Source organism: Rhinatrema bivittatum, chromosome 8, assembly GCF_901001135.1.
Source record: "Rhinatrema bivittatum chromosome 8, aRhiBiv1.1, whole genome shotgun sequence".
Classification (NCBI taxonomy): domain Eukaryota; kingdom Metazoa; phylum Chordata; class Amphibia; order Gymnophiona; family Rhinatrematidae; genus Rhinatrema; species Rhinatrema bivittatum.
The window spans coordinates 165,862,687-165,884,173 of NC_042622.1; the positions used below are offsets into that span (position 1 = coordinate 165,862,687).

The following is a 21,487-nucleotide window of genomic DNA, read 5'->3' on the forward strand; positions in this document are numbered from 1 at the left end:
CAATAGATGATTCCAGATAGACAAACAGGGTATCTTCCACTTCGGTAGATAAGTAGGGGGGGGGTGTAAAAATTTCCCAGGCAGCTATTACTGGCCCAGAAGATTTGTCACAGCCCAAGGCTACACCCTGACAGCAAGGAACAAGCATTACTATTCTATTACGGAGTCCCTCCACACACACTATGCCAATGCACTTCACTCCTGCCCTGCGGTAGCCCCTGTCATTGGCCATGCAGCAATGAAGAAACACACTGCGACCCGTTTAGCCCAAACATGTTTAATTCTGTCATGATTTTGGTCTGCTGCTTCCTCTGCCGGTAGCTTGTTGCAAACATTCTCCACCCTCTCAGTAAAAAGTATTTTCTTCAACTTTATAACATGACCCAGGGTCCTTGAATTTCCTATGGAAAGTGTCACCTTCCTGTACTTTATTAAGTCTGAATATTTCAATCAAGCCCCCTTCCCTTCTTTCCTCCAGTGAGTGCATTTTGAGCGTCTTAAGCTTCTTGGTAGGGTTTGGATTGCAGGCCCCGTGCTCTTAAGAAGGTGCAGCCTTCCCAAAGTGAACACAGTACTCATGGTGGGGTCTCACTAGTGACTTGTACACAAGAGAATTTACCCCTGCCCTTACTTTTCTCTTGTTTTGGTTGTTGCCATTCTGCTTATTTTGCTCTGTTTTGTGTTTTACTTTTCTGAATTTTAGACACTAGGCCCAAGTGACCTGGCTCCTGGAATTTGCCAGCCCTTCCTATACTTTTACTTATGCATCCGAGCACACAGTTAGCTTTATTACGCTGACTGGCTACCTTCAGATCACTCCAGACAAGATGACAAACCTGGCAGAACTATGGAGTCAATTCTGTTTTTCAGGGAATCAGCCATTTGAAGTCTGCCAGCTGATTTTACTCATAAGTAAAACGGCAGTTGTTTCTTGCACTACTGCTTACTTTTCCTTTTGGCAGCAGACAGCACTGCCAGAGTAAAAGCAATGGCTAAAATGAAGAGCAAGTAATCAGGTGCTCACCAGTGCTTGCATCAATCAAGAAGTACAAGAGGTTTCTGCCCCAATACCAACTTGGAGCAGAAAGCCACATCATGCTGTTATGGCATCCAGCAGTTCAGTCTATGTTGACGTTTTCCCCAGCGACTTCAGATCCAGTCACTGCTGGGAGAAGCTCATTCTGTTCATCTAAATGTAGTATGCTCTCTCACTTCTTATAACAACTCAAATTAGTTTATGATTGTTAGTTTTCAAATGATTTTTAAGCATGCCTGAAGACAAGGCATCAAATTAAAACTAATTATTAAGAACAGCCTGCACTTCTCCAAGAATGCTCCTATTCACTATTCCCAACTCTGCCATGACAAGTTGCAGAACTGAATGCGGATCTCCAACTACAGCTTTGCACTTCTCAACTTCTCCGGTGCCACTGTCAGAACAGACTGCCATGCATCTCTACCCATTCCTTAAAGGCTACATGGACGATCTGGTTTTCAGCATATCCACAAAGAATATGTATAAGAATTTTCATACAATGGAGGCAGTGCTTAGAAACATTTCATGCAGATTTGTTGTGGGTATGCTAAAAACTAGAGTGGCTAAGTGGTCCTCAAAGACCAGGTTAAGAATCACTGCAACAAGGTAACAAAGCAAAACATACAGAACTTCACTGCAAAGCACAAGAACCTCAGCAAATATTACGCCACAATTTCAACACATGAAGAATAACAATGCAATGAAATGTGCTTCTCCAGATACAAAATCTGCCTCCCCTGTAACTGCCCCAGACGTATCTGAAAGTAGCACCTCAGACTCAAAACAAATATCCAAAGTCGTTCTGCATATAATTTTCTTATACAGTATCACAGAGTAGTGTACAACTTTGATAGAGAAAAAAAAAAAGATTCAGAAAGCTAGGAGGCACTCTAGATTACCAGGGAAAATACCTGGTTTAAAATATAGGACTTTTTTTTTGTTAGGGACCAGCCAAAATTCTTGGGAGCTTGGGTAGAGGGCTTTATAGCCACCCCCCAAAAAAAAAACCAACCCCAAACACCTTTTCCCTCCACCATCCAAATCATTGCTCCTCACTCCCAGTCCCTTCTTCCCCAGCTGCTATTCCCTGAGGCCATTACTACTCCTCCCATTCCTGGCAAGACCGCTGTTCCTCCTTGCCCTAATGACTGCTGTAATTGTGGCACATGGCCACCAGAGCTCTTGCCTGTCTTGATGGCTGATCTTTCCATCCCTGGTTCCTCCATATGGTGGCAGGTGCCACATTTTAGGCACCTGGGCTTTTTCCAGCCCACTGTGCTAAAGAGAGATGACACTAGTTCTTTACAAAACATTATTCCATATGTACAGGCCAATGCTCACGTAAAACGGGCCCTCATGATTGAGCGCTGGGCATACGATGCATTATTTAAATGAGGGTGTTATGCTAAAAAGGATATGCTAGGGATAAATTGTGCATGCCTCGCGCATCCATGGCATCAGACACCCATGAGAAGTGGCTGTGTGCCAGATAGGAAAAACGGACGCTCAATTAATGGGCATCCGTTTTCCTAACCTGATTGCTCGCAAAAAATGTTTTCATGCTGCTTCCTCATGCTTAGTATCAGGAGGAACCACAGAAAACCAGTATTTTAGGCTTGTTTGTGGCTTTGTTTTTTTTCACGATTCGAGCTAGCGTTAAGTTCTGTGTTAAAACATGCACAACGGGTACAGGGTGATTTTTTGCATTGGGGTAATAAGTATTAGCCTTATCTACATGCATTTACATGTGATGAGCACTATTAGCTATACACTCCTTTGGACACCCTAAACCCCATTTTGCAACAGGTGTTAGCCTAGCACATCTAAAACACAAGTCCAAGAGCTCGTTAGCCTGTGTGCTAGCCTCTGCGCACGATACAGCATTGGCCTGATGTTTCAGCCTATAAACCAAGATCTTCATTAGCTCTTCAAGAAATGTTACAAACCATCCAACAAAATATTTAAACCCAACATGCTGACGTGTCACAAAAGGAGGAATATACTGGTAAACTATAAAAACAACATGGCTTAGTAGCCCAGGCTTTATATGAGCAAGCCACCTGTTACAGGCAGCAAAGACAACTTTAACAAAAATATTAAAATTCTAAATAGGACCACGCAGCCAGCATATATACAGCATCTATCACTTAACGACTCACGTTTATCACCAATCATGTATATTTCCAGCTAGGCTTATTTTAAAACACACTGCTGGGAAAGTGGAAACCACCAACAGGGAAACATCTGGAATATCTCTGTAAAGAAAAGGTAGAGAAGAGTATGATGGTGGTTTCTCAAACACCTTCCATTAACTCAAATCAACCATCAGTGGAACAAGCCCAGAATTCAGGAATGAGAAGGTTGATTTATTGAAAAACATCACCCCTCCAGAGGAAAGTAAAGTAATTCCCATCTCCGTCATACTTATTTTTTTAAAGCAGCCTACCATCCAGCAGTCAGGAGTAAAAGGTTCTCCACAAAATGCTGCCACTAGGAGATAGCAAGGGACAAAATCCCTGTAATCTGGTTAAAGAATCTGTTATGCATTGATCAGATTCAAAATCATATCCCAACACACACATCTTCATACATTCCCATCACAAAGAGCAGAATGTCTAGTCACAACTTCTCCAGAATTTCATAAATACGCCAATAAAATGTGGCTCAGTCTGCCTGGTGGAAGATATCATCTATATAGTAACCTTTAGATATGAACACAAAGCATGCCAAAAAAAAAAAAAAAAGGGAGGGGTGAAACACAGCTATGGTAAAACCTGGATGGCAGGCACATTATCTAGAACCAGGAAACGATAAAGTTCTTTATTAAATGGAGCCTTGGCCGAACAATTCTTTATATAAAAACTCTATAGTGCAACATGATTCAAGCTAAAATCCATTTCACTTTCTCCCAAAGCTGCATCCAGACTTTAGGCCTCATTTGCAAACCAGCTGAAGTGCAGAACTGGACGAATATCAGAAGCTACTGGACTCATGGCAAATTTCATGCTGTATAAAAACAGACTCTGCCCACCTCAGGGGATATGTGGCTTTCACATATTTTGCAAAGCAGAGGTCTTAAAAATCAATTTCCTACTACCTATCATTGAAATAAATCTGTATACAGAAATTTCAGTTTTCCAGCAAGAATGAATGAAAACATCTCAGAAAACTCCACATACAAAGCCAATAGCCCAGACTAGAGAAACTCAAGCAACACCACATTTCCTGACAGGTCTCATCTATAATGCTAGAGCCCAGCCTAGTGTTGTGACTTGTGTACAAACAAACAATTAGAGAACACACTTCAGGATCAGGAACAGAGGGACCTATTCACCAAGGATACACAGGCAGGAAATCCTCACTCACTAGCAAAGCTCTTCTTCCGGCAGAGTAATTAAAAATAGAAACCCTCACACAAGAGGAAACAGTGGGCATATGGAGAAAATAAAGAGAATCAAAACAAGCTCCTCTGAAGAGAAGAGCTGGATACAATGCCAAGAGACGAAGCCAAGTCTGAATCTTCAGAGGAGACAAGTTGAGCACTCTCCCTCTTTCACAAGGGTGCATTTCTTCTCCACTTATCTTGCCAATTTTCATTCTAGAGGGGTCTGGGCCTGCACCTCCTGAATGTTCTACAGTCTCCTGAGCCTTGTCAAGACTTCTTAAATATGAGATGCCACACTCCACCAGGAAAAAAAAAAATACAGCCATGTGAATAATTAAACAGTTAAACAGAACTACTACAAAGTAGAGAAACCAATGACACGCAAGATCTATTTAAAAAAAAAATTCTCTGGAGATTCAAATATATATAATATAAATCATGTTTTAGAAGTGAACGAGTGTCTCACTGCAGTGTGCACAACTCCAAAGAATCTAAACAGTAATCTTACCAAGTGTTAAGAGAACTAGAGAGGAAGACAACTGGGCAGACTGTGGGGGCCAACTGATCTTTATTTAGCCTCATTTACTATGACACTATGAAAGCAAGGAATCCATGCAAGGTCCTCTGCTGCACCAGGATTCCATGACTGTGCAAACTGCCAAAGGACAGCACAGTATCTGCTGGCCACAACTGCTTCTAAAAGTCACCGGTATGCTGGCAGCAGGCCCCAGTGTAATAACATGCGCTTGGGTGTGTGCACAATTTACTCTTCATTTAGCAAGGAGTTTAGTGCACAAACACACAAAAAGTGCACCTTTGTGCTCCTCTGCATAAATCCCATATTAATCAAGGTATTAGCTAGAACATCCCAGTGCAGAGAAGCTGAACTCAGGTTCTCTTAACATTGGAAATTTAACATCTGACCAGAAGAGGAATCAAGCTTCTAGGGCAGGGGGGGGTCCCATATTTAAGATTTATGAACATAAAATAATTTGTGCACAAATCAGGCTTTTCTACACAAAATGTATGCCAAAGAAATGCTTTGTGCACTTTACAGGTTAGCAGCCTCTCGTTCTAAATTCCGGATGAGCTAGTATACTGCATCAGGAGATAACTCGTTTTACTGCACAAGAAAACACGCAGTGAAATTCAGCGTTTTGTTCATGCCTTATTTTACTTGGGTCTTGAGTGAGTGGCAGGAGGAAAAAAAGAAAAAAAAAATCAACCTGAGGATTAGAGGCAAGTGTGAGAAACACACCTTTAGAAAGTGTGGCAAGAGGGGTGAGGGGATAAAGGAACATATACAGGAAAGAAATGGGACAAAAACAAACTAAAAATACAAAAAAAAATTATCTATAAAGAAAATTCTTAAATGGGAATTAGGGCTGGAATCCTGGGGCTAGGAGCCTTCATTTGTAGCTATCCCCTCATATGTAATCAGTCTAGTCATTGCAGGGACAGTTGGGATGGCACAGCAGGAGGTGCACCATTGCTCCTTGCAAGCAGACACGAATCTGGACACTAGATGTCACTCTTAAGCAATAACCATATTTCCTTCCCTCCCCAGGAGCTGTGAACACTGCCTCTGCAGCCCTCAGTGGAGGACCAACTTGGGCATCAAAAGAGCAACCTGAGAACTGCTACCAAGCCAGCCCTGGAGAACTTTTTAAAAGAGAAAATTGTTGATCACAAAGATGAGAATGTAAGCAAATGTGCCACAATCTTAAAAGGCTGTGCTGCCACAGAAAACAGGAGACTTGCCCTTGTGGCAGTGTGCTGAAACGCATGCCCAGAGCATTTCACATTTTTTCTGTAAATAGTCTTATCTACCATGCCAAAGAAACAGACTAATTTACATCAGCACCACTGCTCTAAAATAGCAAAAAGATCCCCGCCTGAATACACTACACATAAGATAGTCAAACAGGGCAGCAACACACAAATGGAAGATTTGAGTCCATTTTGAATTAAAAGTATAGGACCTCCCATCCCTAAACCAGGTTGCATGACACTGGCCAACATGTAGGATCCTTGCTGGAAAGGATCAGTGGCTGAGAAAACAAGAGAATTATCCCCAGTCATCTATGTCAAAGAAAGCCCACAAAATACTAACTCACAGCAAAGCTCAATTGCCAATGTTTTCAGATAGCTGGCTTGAATACTAGCTGAAAAAAATTCAACAGCATGTGTGACAACTGAACTGTATCCAGCTCTAACATATATGTTTACGCTGAACCACAAGTGCATTCTGAATAGGAAGACAAGAAAATGAAGCAAAAGAGCAGTGTGGAAGACAGTTGTCAAAAAGGACATTGGGGTGCTCACAGAAAGAGGCATAGCTAGCAGAAACAAGGGAGCATTAATGCTGGCAAGACCTGACCTACAGTACTGCGCCCAATTCTGGAGAGCATACCTCCAAAAAGATAGACAGCATGCTGGAAATGAGCCAGAGAAAAGCTACCAAACACCATATGAGACTTAAGGACCTAAATTCGTAGACTCAAGGGAAGAGGAGTAACAGGGGAGATATAATAGAAATTTACAAATGCCTCAAGGAGGTATACAAAAATATATAAAAGACCAACTTTTTCCAATGGAAAGGAAATGAGGCTTCAAGAGGGCATACCCAGAAATATCAGAAAATGTATTTTCCCCAGGAAGGGTGGTAGATGTATGGAACCTCCCCAGCAGATGTGACAGAGGCAAAAACAGTAATGATTTCAAGAAAGCCTGGGATAAGCATAAGAATAAACGCAAACCTAGAGGTCCCATAGCACTACAGGAAAAAGTAAAGTAAACAGATGATCTGTTTCAATAAATGCAAAACAGAACCAAACTGACCATGTACTGTCAAAGCCTGAGCCTACACACACATCTAGGAAAGAATGAGATGTGACCTAGAAGATGGAAAAGCCATTAAACAAAAGATCAATTAGAAGTAGCAATTAGGGTTAAGTGAATCCTGAAAATCCTGGTGCTTCTAATTAGGAGCACTATTCTTAACTAAAGAGGATTTCAGCAATTGTGGCAGCCCAACAGGATTTCAAGGGACAGTTGCAATCTTGTTCTCATGGGCTTCCAGTGATCAGGTCAGCTTCAGAGGCCCCACATTGTGGGAAATAATTAAGTTTAAAAGCTGTTAACTGTTAAGAGCCTTCAAACATGACTAGTTGGTAATCTTGTGCCTTATATAGAGTATATTCTCTGCATTCTTTCAAAGAACAGATACCTCTTATAAACACAAGACCATGATATGAGGGGTAAGTTGCCAGAAGGATCACAAACTCAGCAACCCCAACTGTAAGTTGTAATAGAATAAAAGGTCATCATAAAACAAACACCTCCTATAAACCTTTTTAAGCATATTTTATATGTATTTTTAACAAATGAGTAGTGTAGCGAAAATCTATTACATATGCACCTGTAGGCAGAATCTGATTTGGTCCAGAGTCCACTGATCACTGTGGACCCAAGACAGATTCTTAGAATCCAGTCAGGACATCGCATGAAAACAAAACAAATAATTATGTGCAACAGGAAAGGGGTTATTCCACATCTTACTGCACTCATTACATAATGGATAGCTCACGGTAAACGCAGAAGCAAAACAGAATACCTGAACACGCTTATATGGGGCTTCCACAAGATCAGCAAAATCTGTATTCTCCGATAACGGGACTGAGGATTTCTGTCCTATGCAAATGTCAGAATACTGTTACTAATATCTCGCTCCCTACATTGCTCTGCCCACAGGTCCTACCCTCCTCCTCCTCTGCAATAATCACAGTAACCAACATCTCCAAGCCCTGTAATTACTAGTTAGCTAATCACGGAGTACAACAAACCGAAAGTAGCGAACAGGGCAAGATTTCCTTTCCGAGTTTATTAATAGCGGGAGCAGAAAGGCACGTTAGAAAAGTTACAACACCATTTTCGCTTCATTTTCTGGGGCGGCAGTTCCACAACACCCCACAGCACGAAGTCTGAGCAGAAAGAGAAAGTGAAAACTCCCGGAGGAAAGCAAGCCGGACTGCTGAGCCTGACCGGGAGCCTCTCCCTGCATAGCCGCTGCGAGCTGCAGGGTCTGCTCCACAGCGCCGGGGAATTTCTATTGCATCCAGCCATAAACATGTCAGTCCTCCCCAAGAGCCGATCGTAGAAACCCCGCTGCAAGATCCCCCGAACATCACTTCCAGCACAAGGTAGGGCAGAAAAGTCCACCCGGGGCACGGTAGGGGGATCGCAGGGTGCCAGGGCTGCAACCATCTATGCGGCCAAAATGGCGCTGAGAATAAAAATATAATTTAAAGGCAGGTCGCCATGTTGAAGCGAGAGCGGCAGAGGCAGAGACCCGCGCAGCCTCCATATTTCTGAACGGCTCCGCCCGCAGCAGCCCCGGCCCCACCATCGCAGCCTGCACCGGCGCACTGGCACCCTGCAGCCCCGATCCCCGGCTTACCAGCACCGCTCGGCCGGCGGAGAAACCAAGGCGGTGCTGGACGATGGGCCCCGGAGGGAGAGGAGAATTAGGAGCCCTAGACAGAGAGGGATGGAGAGCGGAGCAGACAGTAGGGAAGAAGGAAGGAAGGGGGAGGTTCTGAAAAGGGGGAGAAGCGTGACCCCTGGAGGGGGTGCGATGTGGCCCCTGGACAGAAAAGTGAAAGGAGGCCCTGGACAAAGGGAGGTAATAGAAAGGACGTGGGGCCCTGGGCAGAGGTGGTGGGACTCCGGGCCCCTGCTTACCAGCATTGCAGGTGGAAGGCGGCGGGGCAGTGGTCACAGCACAACAGGTCCCCTCCTTCCTTGCAGCTATCGCAGCTGTCGTGGTTGGTGGCGCGGCCGCTCCTCCGGGGCTCTTTCTCGGGCTTCCGGCTCTTCTTTTCTCCGTCCTCGCTCTTCGGGGGAGCCAGCAGGGCCTGGATTTGCTAAAGCGGGGAGCAGGAGAAAGTCTGATTTCAGGATCCCTTAGTGGGGGGTCCCCTCTCACCACCTCCCTCCCGTCAGCAGCAGCTCCGGCCCTCTCCCTTCACTTCCTCCTCCCCTGGCCGCAACCCTACCCGCTCCGGAGCGCCCTCCCCTCCGGCACTCACCTCCATCAGCCCCCCGGACGTATCCAAGTCATACACGATCGTCTTGGTCTCCATTTTCTCCCACATTCATCCAGCTCCGGTGCCGAGGGAAGAGCAGGAGGCCGGCGCGGGCCCCGGAGAGCACCGAAAACAAAGAGGCGGCGGGGCCCTGCCGGGGCCTCTCCCCGCGTCCGTCCGACGCAGCTGAGCCGGAGCCGGGCCCGGGCCTGCAGTCCTGGAAGAGGCGAGACCGGAGCAGCTAGAGCGGCGGACAGGCCGGGCGGCGGGCGGGCTCCGTGCGGCCTGCGCTGGGCCTAGCCGACATGCAGCTGGTTCCTCGTCCTACGGCCGGAGCGAAGGCCGCTGCTGGCGCCTCGCAGGCCGGCCGCGGACATGGTGTCCCCGGAGGCCCGGGGAGGTGGCGGCGGTGGCGCGGCTCTCCTCACGCTCGTTGGAGGAGGAGGAAGGAGTAGCAGGGAGACGGCGGTCGCTGCTCGTCGGTGCGTCCCCGCCGAAGGCTCCGGCTCGCTCTCGGCCTCCGCTCCCCGCCAGGCGCGCTCCCTGTCTCTGTGCCCGCGCTCGGTCTCCGCCACAGGAACTTGCTTACGTGCGTCTCCCTCCACCGCCGCCGACGCGCACTTGGCGCAAACTTACTGCGAGCTACCACACAGTGCGCAGGCGCGACAGCCAGTCTGGCGCAGACTCTCCTTCAGCGCGCCGGCCGCCATATTGGTGAAGGCTGCACGACACTCTGTTCGAGAAGAGGCCGAGGTCGACGGGCGCCATCTTGGTAAAGACTACGCGGCCCGGGCAAGCGCAGAATCCGTGCGGGCCGGGCGCCATCTTGGTAAAGGCCGAAGGGAACGCGGCATTAGCGCTGTGACAGGGTAGGCGCACACATCTGCCTAAGGAGCCGCGGCTGCTTCTTTTCCATTGAACTTGAACGAATTTCACTGTTCCGTGTTGGCTTTTTCTTAGAGTGGCAGAGAGTAGTGACACGTGGGGGAGGGGCGCAGGAGGTTTTCCCGACGCCATCTTGGTACAGGAAGGCGAGGAGCCGGTGGCGGAACGGGGCTGTGCGCAGTGTCTTGGCCGTTCGGGACTGCCTAGCCTGGCTTGCCTTGACGGGAGTGATGCCGCTATCTCACTTGTCGAGCGGGGCTTGGGTCGCCGCAGTCTTACTCCCCGGCTGCTCGGGCACGGGTGGTGCGCATGCGCAGCGGGATTCCAGGCCGTGGTGCCCCCGAGTCTTTTCCTTCTCGTTATTGAGCGGTGAGCGGAACACCTAAGAGCGGAGATGCCGGTGCTGTTGGAGATTCAGCTTTTACAACGTTAACCCAGCGCCCACTTCGGCCTCGAGTCGGGGTGGTCGGAGTGAGATCACCGGGGTTAGCCCCCAGACCGAAGACAGAACCGCTTGGATGGGATCCGACCCGTTAGAGTCCGGTCCCCTCTCTGCAGCGACGGAGTTAACGGGCTCGGTTCCGTGCCCGAAGGGTTCGCTCCCGAACGCGCAGGCGCAATGACGCCATGTCGTGTGACCGACGCCATGTTGGATGTGGCGTGTGAGCTCTGCTGCAGCTTGGGGCCCGGAGCCGCCCAGTCCTCTTGTTGCTAGGAGACTTCAACTCGGGCCCGGCTTACTGGCACCCCCTTTTGGTGCAATTTGGTATCTGCCGTGCTGGCTAGACGTGGAATGGAACAACAATTTAAATGCACCGTGATCGCAGTTCAAAATCGTGGACACACCAAGTGTCCACGAATCCCGATATTCTGTTTCTAATAGTCACCAGTCCATGTTACAGGGACCTGCGCATCACTTCTCAGCATTTTTGAAGGCTAAAGAAGGTCCAGAGCTGCTCGCGGGCCTTTCTTGACATTTTGATTGAGAACATGTATAGTAGGCGAGGAAAAGTCTTGCAGCCATTGCCAAAGTGGAATAGTTAAATCTCTTGGCTTTTTTTTATTTCTTTAAAGCCTTTGAGTAACGGGCTGTTTCTGTGGAAGCTGCTGTGTCCTTGGTCAGGTGCTACTGGCTCCTGTTGTTTTAATTACCTACCTCATCTGTAAGTTCTTCTGGGCAGGGATTCATTAGATCCTATGATTTGTTGTAGGACAGCCTGGTCAACAGCTGCTGTTTGGACTTGGCTAGATGGCTGTACTCTTGTTAGCCACAAAATAAATGAACACAATTCTGCAATAAATAGAAATTGTGTGTATTATAGCTTGTAAGATTAAAAATGTATTTTTTCAAATCTGTTTATTTACTAACACTAATGATATCTCTGAATAATATGAAATAAAGGATTAATCTTTGAAGAGATTAGTGTCCAGAAATAATTAATTTCTAGAACTGCTCCTCCCTGCACTTGGCACAGTGACATACTGTGTAGGATTACTTTACTTAACTCCTTCAGTCCATGTCAGGACAAATGGCTTAGCACAGTTAACACAGAAAGGAAGGAGGCTTGCCAAACACAGTTTGTTGCAATATAGTTCTAGCCTATGAACAATATTTCTAGAAACTCTTCTGATGTATTTTCACAATGCACACATGCTCTAGCTTCTGGCCCTGGGCACTAACCTCCTCTTCGCCAGCTATTGATAGCAATAAGAGGGCTGCTGGTGGCATGTCTTTTCTCTGTTTATTGGAGCTAACTTTGAAGGAAATGTCCTTTCCTGCTTCATCACACTCTTACTTTGGTGGGGAGAGCAGTTTTCAAAGGCATTTACTTGGGTGAAAGGGCCTGGCTGAGAATCATCCTCCTTGAATATGGTTCTGGAGTGTGTACTTTTATCTACATTAAAAAGAGGAATTTCCTGTGGGTGTTCATGCTGGAGGAGTAAATAGCACGTGAACAAGTGATTTTCAGCTCTAGGTGGGCTATTTTGTCTCCACTATTTAGAAACAGGCAGAAGAACACCGGCGCACAGCATCTAGGATGGTACAGTAGAGTGGTCCACAAACTCTACATCACTATAAATATAATTATAACACTATGAATAGTGAATTTTACCTGTGAACAGTACCTCACTGGTACAATTGGTCATGACCTACCCCACTAAACAATTGATTGTCTTTAATGATATATTGTAACCGAAACTTTAGCGGCACCTGTTAGAATGTACTATTGTACGTCCTCACCTACATTAATTTATGTGCCTACATGTAAACTGTTGCGATGGTATATGACTTAGCGACGGTATAGAAAAGATTTTAAATAAATAAAAATGTAGTTGGGATGGTTTTCCTTTGAAAATGGGCTGCAGTGTAACAGACTTCATGTGCTCACACTCGCTGGAAACTTCATGGGCCGTTCAAAATTGCCTCTTCTCTGTCCTTTGCCGTGGTATATTCTTGAGGGCTGTGAGATGCATCAGGAAAAGGGATCATAGGGGAGATGCTATTCACACCTAAGGCAGCTTGCTGCTCCATATTCTAGTGCATGTTTTATTGTTCACAGCTAAATCTAGATGTCTCCAATTTACCAAATGTATCAGCAGATTTTATTCCCATCCCTTGCATTCAGCCAGGGGTCAGGAACCTCACAGACTATGGCTATGATGATTTTAGTTGTACAGTGGAGTTAGAAAAGACACCATATTAGCAGAAGCCTAGCAGATCCATGCAAGTGTAAACGGCACTTTGTTTCACTCTTGTAGTTGTGGCTGCTGGTTTTTCTACGTGTCACTGGACTGCTGAAACATTGGTGGCAGTGGGCCAACTAGGGTGACTCTCTTCAGACCTAAGCAATATTTGCATGGAAGAAGTGGCATTGATGGTGCAGAGAACTCCTTCCAGAACACACATCCATCCCAGCTGCCACGGGTTCACCACAGTTCAATAAAGAAACAAATGAAAGAGACTATTTTATTTTCTTCTCAAAACAGAACGAGTGATTGAAAGCATCACAGCTCTTCTATTTACACTTTACATATACAAAGTTACTGCTGTCTCTGAGCGAAAGTGTGAGCCCTGGGCTGAGGAGGTGGAGGAAGGGAAGAATGTATAAAATGGATTCCAAAATGTCAGCATCCCAAACTTTCTGCTTTCCCCCAAAATGTCAGCATCCCAAACTTTCCCCCGCCACTCCTCCCATCTGACATAACATGTATATTCCAGCTGTATATATTCCATATATATACATTTCCATGTATATTTCCGCTGATTATAATCCATGTTTTCTGTATTATTAATTTATTGTTTTATGTTAATTTATAGTTTGTAATTTTGTTAACTTATTGTTCAATTACTTAATTCTGTCCTATCTTCCGACATCCATGTTTTTACTCTCCCTGTTTTAATGTAACTTCTCTTTTCCACTTATACGTTAATTGATTTTTCCCCTTGTTCTAATGTAAACCGGTACGATAAGACCTGGTCTTGAGTGTCGGTATAGTAAAAGAAGTTAAATAAATAAAAATAATAAATAAATAAATTGAAACTAAATCTGACTTTCCCCAAATATGTCAGGACGAAATATTTCTACCTGGTAAGCATTTCCAGTCTCAACATTGAGAGAAACTGGGGCCAGCTGCAGAAACAGCACCTGGGAAAGCCACGAGGCAGACTAAAAGTTTTTTTTTCAGTTTCTGTTTATGGAAGAAGATCTAGTGCATCCGGACCATTGTGCAAGAACCCTAGCATCTCATCCTCCCACCAGAATCCCCACATCACTGTATGCCTTCTTGCCCACTTGTATTCGCTCTAGCTGAGTGTATGTCATGCCCCGACACCCTAAGAGCATGCAGGGATACTGCTCTGGAGGTGAGCCTGTAAAAACAGCTATGATAATTTCAGGTACCTCTTCATCTGAATCAGGAGTTTTGAACAATTTTCTGGTGATCACACTGATAATTTTTTTTACTAAATATCCGTCAACAATTATATCTGTTTGAGAAACACTGCTCTGAATAATATACAATTATCTACAGTTACTAGCTGCTGACCCACTTCAAATTAAAGTTTAATTGAAGGATGGCATAAGAACACTGTTGGCATACATTTTGCCATTTGTGGTTTATCATCTTCAGCCACCCAATCACTGCTTCTCTCAGGTGCTCTGGCTTTCAAAACCACACATGGAGCAGCAGAAGGCGAGAGGGTAGCCTGCACAGAGGGGGGGAGCAGCAGTTACAATCCTAAACAGAAGGTGAGGGGTAACTTGCACAGAGTGGCAGCTACAACCCTAAACAGAAGGTGAAGAGGAAGCCTGCACAGAGCGGCAGTTACAACCCTAAACAGAAGGTAAGGGGGTAACCTGCACAGAGTTGCAGTTTCAACCCTAAACCGAAGGTGAAGAGCAAGCCTGCACAGAGCGGCAGCTACAACCCTAAACAGAAGGTAAGGGGGTAACCTGCACAGAGTGGCAGCTACAACCCTAAACAGAAGGTGAAGAGGAAGCCTGCACAGAGCAGCAGTTACAACCCTAAACAGAAGGTAAGGGGGTAACCTGCACAGAGTGGCAGCTACAACCCTAAACAGAAGGTGAAGAGGAAGCCTGCACAGAGCAGCAGTTACAACCCTAAACAGAAGGTAAGGGGGTAACCTGCACAGAGTGGCAGCTACAACCCTAAACAGAAGGTGAAGAGGAAGCCTGCACAGAGCAGCAGTTACAACCCTAAACAGAAGGTAAGGGGGTAACCTGCACAGAGTTGCAGTTTCAACCCTAAACAGAAGGTGAAGAGCAAGCCTGCACAGAGCGGCAGTTACAAGCCTAAACAGAAGGCAAGGGGGTAACCTGCACAGAGTTGCAGTTTCAACCCTAAACCGAAGGTGAAGAGCAAGCCTGCACAGAGCAGCAGTTACAATCCTAAACAGAACGTAAGGGGGTAACCTGCACAGAGTGGCAGCTACAACCCTAAACAGAAGGTGAAGAGGAAGCCTGCACAGAGCGGCAATTACAACCCTAAACAGAAGGTAAGGGGGTAACCTGCACAGAGTGGCAGCTACAACCCTAAACAGAAGGTGAAGAGGAAGCCTGCACAGAGCGGCAGTTACAACCCTAAACAGAAGGTAAGGGGGTAACCTGCACAGAGTTGCAGTTTCAACCCTAAACAGAAGGTGAAGAGCAAGCCTGCACAGAGCGGCAGTTACAAGCCTAAACAGAAGGCAAGGGGGTAACCTGCACAGAGTTGCAGTTTCAACCCTAAACCGAAGGTGAAGAGCAAGCCTGCACAGAGCAGCAGTTACAATCCTAAACAGAAGGCAAGGGGGTAACCTGCACAGAGTTGCAGTTTCAACCCTAAACAGAAGGTGAAGAGGAAGCCTGCACAGAGCGGCAATTACAATCCTAAACAGAAGGTAAGGGGGTAACCTGCACAGAGCGGCAGTTACAACCCTAAACAGAAGGCAAGGGGGTAACCTGTGCGGCAGTTACAACCCTAAAGAGAAGGTGAAAGGGAAGCCTACATAGAGCAGCTGTTACTACCCTAAACAGAAAGCAAGGTGATAGCCTTCAGGGAGCAGCAGTTTACAACCCTAAACACCTTGCTAGGCAGACTGGATATGGAGCATTTTATCTGCCTTCATTACTATGTTACCGCCCCTCTTTCATACTATCTTTGTACTTCCTGTACCTTATCATTTCCCTCCTTGCTTGTGGTTAATCAGAAAATCTTTTTCTCCCTCTCATATTTGCATTCTTTCATTTCTCTGTTGCCCTTATCCCCACCATCAGCAACTGGAATATAACATTTCCAAGTCTATCTGCATCTGCTTAGCCACATTTTCTCCATTGACTTTCTAGCCGCTGTCCTGGCTCCTTACTTTCTTTTAATGCATCTTGGCTTGCTGTTTCTGAGATCAGACTTTCTCCTTCTGACACTACCAGCCCTGCTGCTTTTAATTTTACACACACGCACATCCCAACCCTCTATTTGAGGTGGGGCTGGTGGTCTTTAATGCACCTCTTCTTGGGCCTGAATGTCCTCTGACTTTCATCTATAAGAACTTAAGAGCTCATAAATTTATTTCATTTCTCAGATCCCACTTCTGCAACCGACCCATAATCCCCACTCTGTTCCCCTTGCTAACCTTGATGCCTTTCTTCTCTGACCTAGCCATTTTTAGCACGTCACTTTCTTGTCTTCTCATTTTTAAAGCTGCCTTATTGTCACCTTCAAATCCCTAGACTCTCTTTCCAAGGTTCTCAAATGTGCTGTTCAGTAGCAGCTCTTTGGCTGCCTCTCCTCTTCTATTGATCCCTTTCCTCTCACTCTACTGAGACTCTTGTTATGCATCTACTTACTCATCTCAATGGTTCTTTTACTGGCCTTGTTTTCCGGGATCTTTCTCCCGCCTTCGATACAGTTCACTGTTCTCTTCTGCTGTGCACCATTTCTTCTTTAGGAATATCGGGACAGGTATTCAGCTGATGGTCACCCTTTCTCCCAATTGCTCACATTCAGGCCATTGCAGTAAAGTGCACTCAGGCTGAGCGCACCGTTAGCCCGCGTTTTCGACATGCTATTTTTACCCCTTATACAGTAAGGGGTAATAGCACGTGGAAAACACGCGTCCAACCCCCCCGAAGCTAATAGCGCCCGCAACATGCAAATGCATGTTGATGAGCCTATTAGTTAGTCCCGCGCAATACAGAAAATAAAATGTGCAGCCAAGCCGCACATTTTAATTTCAGCCAGCACCGGGAAAGTGTACAGAAAAGCAGAAAAAACTGCTTTTCTGTACACCCTCTGACTTAATATCATAGCGATATTAAGTCGGAGGCACCAAAGATAAAAAAAAATTAAAAATCTAAAAAAAAAAAAATCTGCCCACGGGTTGGAAAATGGACGCTCAATTTTGCCGGCATCCGTTTTCCGAACAAGTGGCTGTCAGCGGTAAAATTAAGCGTTGGCTGTCAAACCCGCTGACAGCTGCCGCTTCTGTCAAAAAGGAGACGCTAGGGACGCGCTTGTGTCCCTAGCGCCTCCTTTTTACCGCGGGCCCTAATTTGCGTACCTGGGCTTCCTGAATCGCGTGCCCAGGAGAGTGGCCTGGACGCGCGTCGGGAGAGCGGGCGCTCGCTGGCTCTCCCGCAAAGTTTTCTGTATCGGCCCATTTATTTCTTCCCTGATCCTTCTTGAGGTCCGGCTCCTTTTCTCTGACCCACAGGTCTTAGCTGATGACATACAAATCCATTGAACCTCTTCTTTGCCTTAAAAACACAAGTACCACGTGATGGCAACCCAGTGGTCCATTAGTGGCCAATCCGGACACTGCAGGTCTTCCATTGTTTTTCTCTTGCCTTTCTGTTATTGCCGCCTGGACAAACCGCAGACATCCGGCTAGAGGCTCAAGCCCCCTGGCTGCCTGGTTTCAGCAGTCTGGTTTCTTCCCCTCTCTCTACTCTTTTGCAGGAAGCCTCTCTCCTTTTTTTTTTTTTTCCAGACATCCACCCTCTGTTTCTTTCTCAGCTTTCAGTTATTCAGCATCAGGAAGATAAATCCATATCTGTCCTTTAACTTTGGCTGCTCCTAATCCAAGCGTTTCTTTGTCATGGTTTGACTTCTGCGATGCATTGCCGCTCCCCTCCAATTCTTGAAAACTCTCTCCCTCCCTGCTGCTCCCATGTCACTCTGCTTCTCCTGGCTCTTCAGTGGCTTCCTGTTTGTCATCAATACAACTTTTTCTCCTCACTCTTAAATGTAGACAGAGCTCTGCCCCACACTCCCTGTCTTCCTTCATCTCCTGCTCTGCCCCTTCTTGCTTACCCCATTTTCTTCATCACAAGGCACTATTTCCTGCTTTGGAAATTGTCTATGTGCTCTTTCCTTGGGAACCAAAGATTTGCAGGGTGCTTCTTCCATGCCTTCAGCTGAACTATGCTATGCTCATTTTTTTGTGTTTTCATCCTAGCCCTGTAACTTTGCTTTATGCGCTAGAATTGCTGAATTAAATAAACCTCAGTGTGATTTTATTTCAGTTACAAATTTATGAATGCAAACTATATCCTAATTCTGCAAAAGAGGAATCGGCAGAAGGCAATGGGATGTTTTCATTTACAGACAATGATTTAAGAGCAGGATATATAAAGTCTAAATACTGTTACTGATGGAAAATCTGCCTCTGAGGCCCCAATGCAATAAGATGTGAGTAAAAAAATGAAGGCAGAATTTCATCACAAGCTAAAATAACTTAATGCAGTAAGCTAATGGGATGTTAATGTATTGGGAGCTTAAAGAAGCATGCTAACTCAAAAAATGTGCACAAAACAATATGTTTAGCATGCAGAAAACCTGATTTATGTGCCTTTCAATCCAAAGTATAGGACCACTGCACTACAGACTCCAGGTGCAGCCCCAGCAACTTTACTCTGACCAGGAATTCAGTAAGAAAACATACATTAAACCTACACATGTCTCTCATAGGGGAGTAATCAACATGGGATTTGCATGAAGGAGTGCTAATTTGTGTGCTTGTTTTTTTGTGTGCTAAATTTGGCAAGTTGGTAGTAAAGTCATACACACAAAAATGTGCACACACCGTGGTGCATCTTATTACATCGTGGCCTCAGTGAGTTACCATTGGTAGAAAAAGGAGATCATAGGGAATGTGTCCTTTCGCAGAAAGCAATAGTTTATGAATAAAGGAAATAATTTCACATCTAGTTGCTGAGAGAAATGTAATTAGTTATGTTACTTTCTTCCTCAGAGTATTAATTCAAGTGACGCAGCTAATACTTTAGTAATAGTGAATCTACACTGCTGGTTGGGGTACTGCCCCATCTCTATGAGAGACAGAAATTGCTTAAACAGTAAAAGTACAGGAAACTGAGCCAGCACGCTCAGATCACCAGAGTTTATAAAACAGTGTAAAAATGAAAGCTTCTCTCCCTGCCATTTTATCCTTCCTCTGCATTTGCCTCATCCCCAGGCTAAGAATTTGCCAGTGCACTGAGACTGCAGGAACAAGGACTGGGAGGTTTGAGCGTTAAGGACAAATGACAGATTACAAGGGAGAAATGGCCCCAAAATAACCCCCTTCCTAGTATGTCTTTTTCTAACCCTGCAAAATCACAGTCTGCACACCCCACTTGCTCCCTGTCTGCTGTTAGCTCATCGTTGTCTTAGAGGTTGAAGGTCTCCAGTGACTACATGCCCATCTCCTGCAGAGGCTCAGAGCTTATTAAATGTGTTGTCAGCTGCAAGGTCTCATTGCCCACCTAGGTTACAGAGTTTCTATGGCATCGTGGCGCTGGAGAACGATCCTGCAATTTTCTGAGAGTTCTTCTCTTTCCTCCCCACAGGATCCTGCTCTCTTTTGGCACTGGGGGGGGGGGGGGAAGTGCCCATTGGCCAAACACCAGTGCCATTGCAGAGCACTGACAGGCAATTTCCTTCAGACCCTACTAGCCTTACAGTAGTCAGCGCTGGGCCTTGAGAACTAACGACAGCAGTCCATAATGTACCAGACTGAAATGAGGCAGGAGTTTCCAGCATGTCCACCTGGATATGTACATCTTACGCCAGGGTTCCATTCTGCTCAGGCCGGGCAGGAAGAAGTCAGGCATTCTGAAGTTCCTGTGCAGAGCTTACCCTCCCCCCTGGGTTTTGGGGCATGTCTCGGCTCTGTCCAGGATACGCTGCAGGGATAACACACATGTTCCTTTGGGATGATGGACATCAGGTGGAGGGTGGGGGAGCCACGCATGCATCAGGGTGGGGGCGGAGCTGCAGGGGAAGTGTTGTGAATGCACGCCGGGATGAAGCACCACTGTATGGGCAGAGTACAGAGCGCACGTCAGTGTGGAGGCAGGGGAGCAGTCAAGCATGTGTCAGATGGGGGGGGGGGGCCCAGCTGTGTGCAGGAGATGAATTGTGAGCATGTGCCATAGTTGGGACACAGCTGTACGGGAGGAGTCCAGAGTGCACATCAGGGTGGGGGCAGAGCTGCAGGGAAGAGCACTGTTTGACGTTACCGTTTGTGGCAGTTGCTGCTGTATCAGTCCATGCACATTCTCTTGCAGTCCTGGACAGAGATGTTAGGCATTAAGAACAAGTCATTGTGGCTAAAAGACACCAGAGAAAGCTCTCAGTTATTTCTGCAAGACAAACCGGGGTGAGGGGGTGGAGGGTGGTGGGGGAGCTTCTTCCCTCCTCCCCCCGCTGACAGACGGGTTGGGTGATGCTGCTTTTCCAGCCTTCTATATGGACACTTCATACTCCCTCATCTCCTGCAAAGGAAACAGTGGCTATTAGGTCTTAGAGTTTGGTAAATGCATTGTTGCACTATAGGCAGAGATTGGAGGTAAGTGCATACTGGCCACACATAGACATGCAACTCAGCAGTCTCTGTTTCACATGCATCTTCCTGTTTTCTTTAATGAAACATAAACTCCATGAGTGAACACATGCAAACCTGCACATGGAGGCTGATATGCAAAAATCGTGGTGCCTAGATCTGGTAAACTGAAAAAAATCCCAATCGGAGCACTTAACTTCACAAAGTGCCTTAAAGTGGGTGGGGAAGGAACAGGTGCCTGAAGTTAGGAGAATCAGTGACACCTCTACATTTAGGTGCCTTGATTTTAGTGCTTTAATTTCATCCTGAAATTAAAGTGCCCGAGTTTAGCCGCTGAACGTCAGGCTGATAGTGTTTTCTGCTAATAGAGTGCATATGTATTCCTGTGTATCAGTAATTCAGCTCAGCTTTGCATTTCCTGTAAGATCATTGGAGAAGTCATCCATTTTAACTTTGAATGAAATCTCCATTTCTCTTTTCAGTTTCTCTCTTACTGTCTGAGCTGGAGAGGGCAGTGACACTGCCTGTTGATGATGCTGGCTTTGAAGAGTGGAATTGATGGTGATGGTAGTGATAAATCTGAAGCATTACATTGATGGTGGTGGTGGCGTCAATGGTTGTGGTGAGGATTGTGATTGATAATGGCAGTGATGGTAGTGGGGACTGTAATTGTGATAACGGTGGCAGTAGTTATGACAGCAGGGATGGTGGTGGTGGTGATAAATCTGAAGCACTACATTGACGGTGGTGGT

General features: G+C 46.0%; 2 protein-coding genes across 3 annotated transcripts in view; both read right to left on the reverse strand.

Annotated features, from left to right (window-relative positions):
- Positions 1-11,024, reverse strand: part of PHF12 (PHD finger protein 12) — a 78,713-nt gene extending 67,689 nt beyond the window's left edge. The window contains exons 1-2 of one of the 2 annotated variants that reach the window (XM_029612083.1): positions 9,512-11,024; positions 9,165-9,346 (exon numbers count right to left, since the gene is read on the reverse strand). In XM_029612083.1, coding sequence (XP_029467943.1) covers positions 9,165-9,346; positions 9,512-9,577 — 248 coding nt within the window. In that variant the 5' untranslated portion in view covers positions 9,578-11,024. The remainder of the gene's footprint in view (positions 1-9,164; positions 9,347-9,511) is intronic. The other variant, XM_029612082.1, reaches the window with a different exon arrangement.
- Positions 11,025-19,822: 8,798 nt separating this feature from the next.
- The window catches only part of SEZ6 (seizure related 6 homolog), a 142,650-nt gene continuing 140,985 nt past the window's right edge, over positions 19,823-21,487 (reverse strand). Inside the window, exon 17 of the mRNA XM_029613524.1 lies at positions 19,823-20,667. Within this exon, the coding sequence (XP_029469384.1) occupies positions 20,638-20,667 (30 nt within the window). The 3' untranslated portion in view covers positions 19,823-20,637. The remainder of the gene's footprint in view (positions 20,668-21,487) is intronic.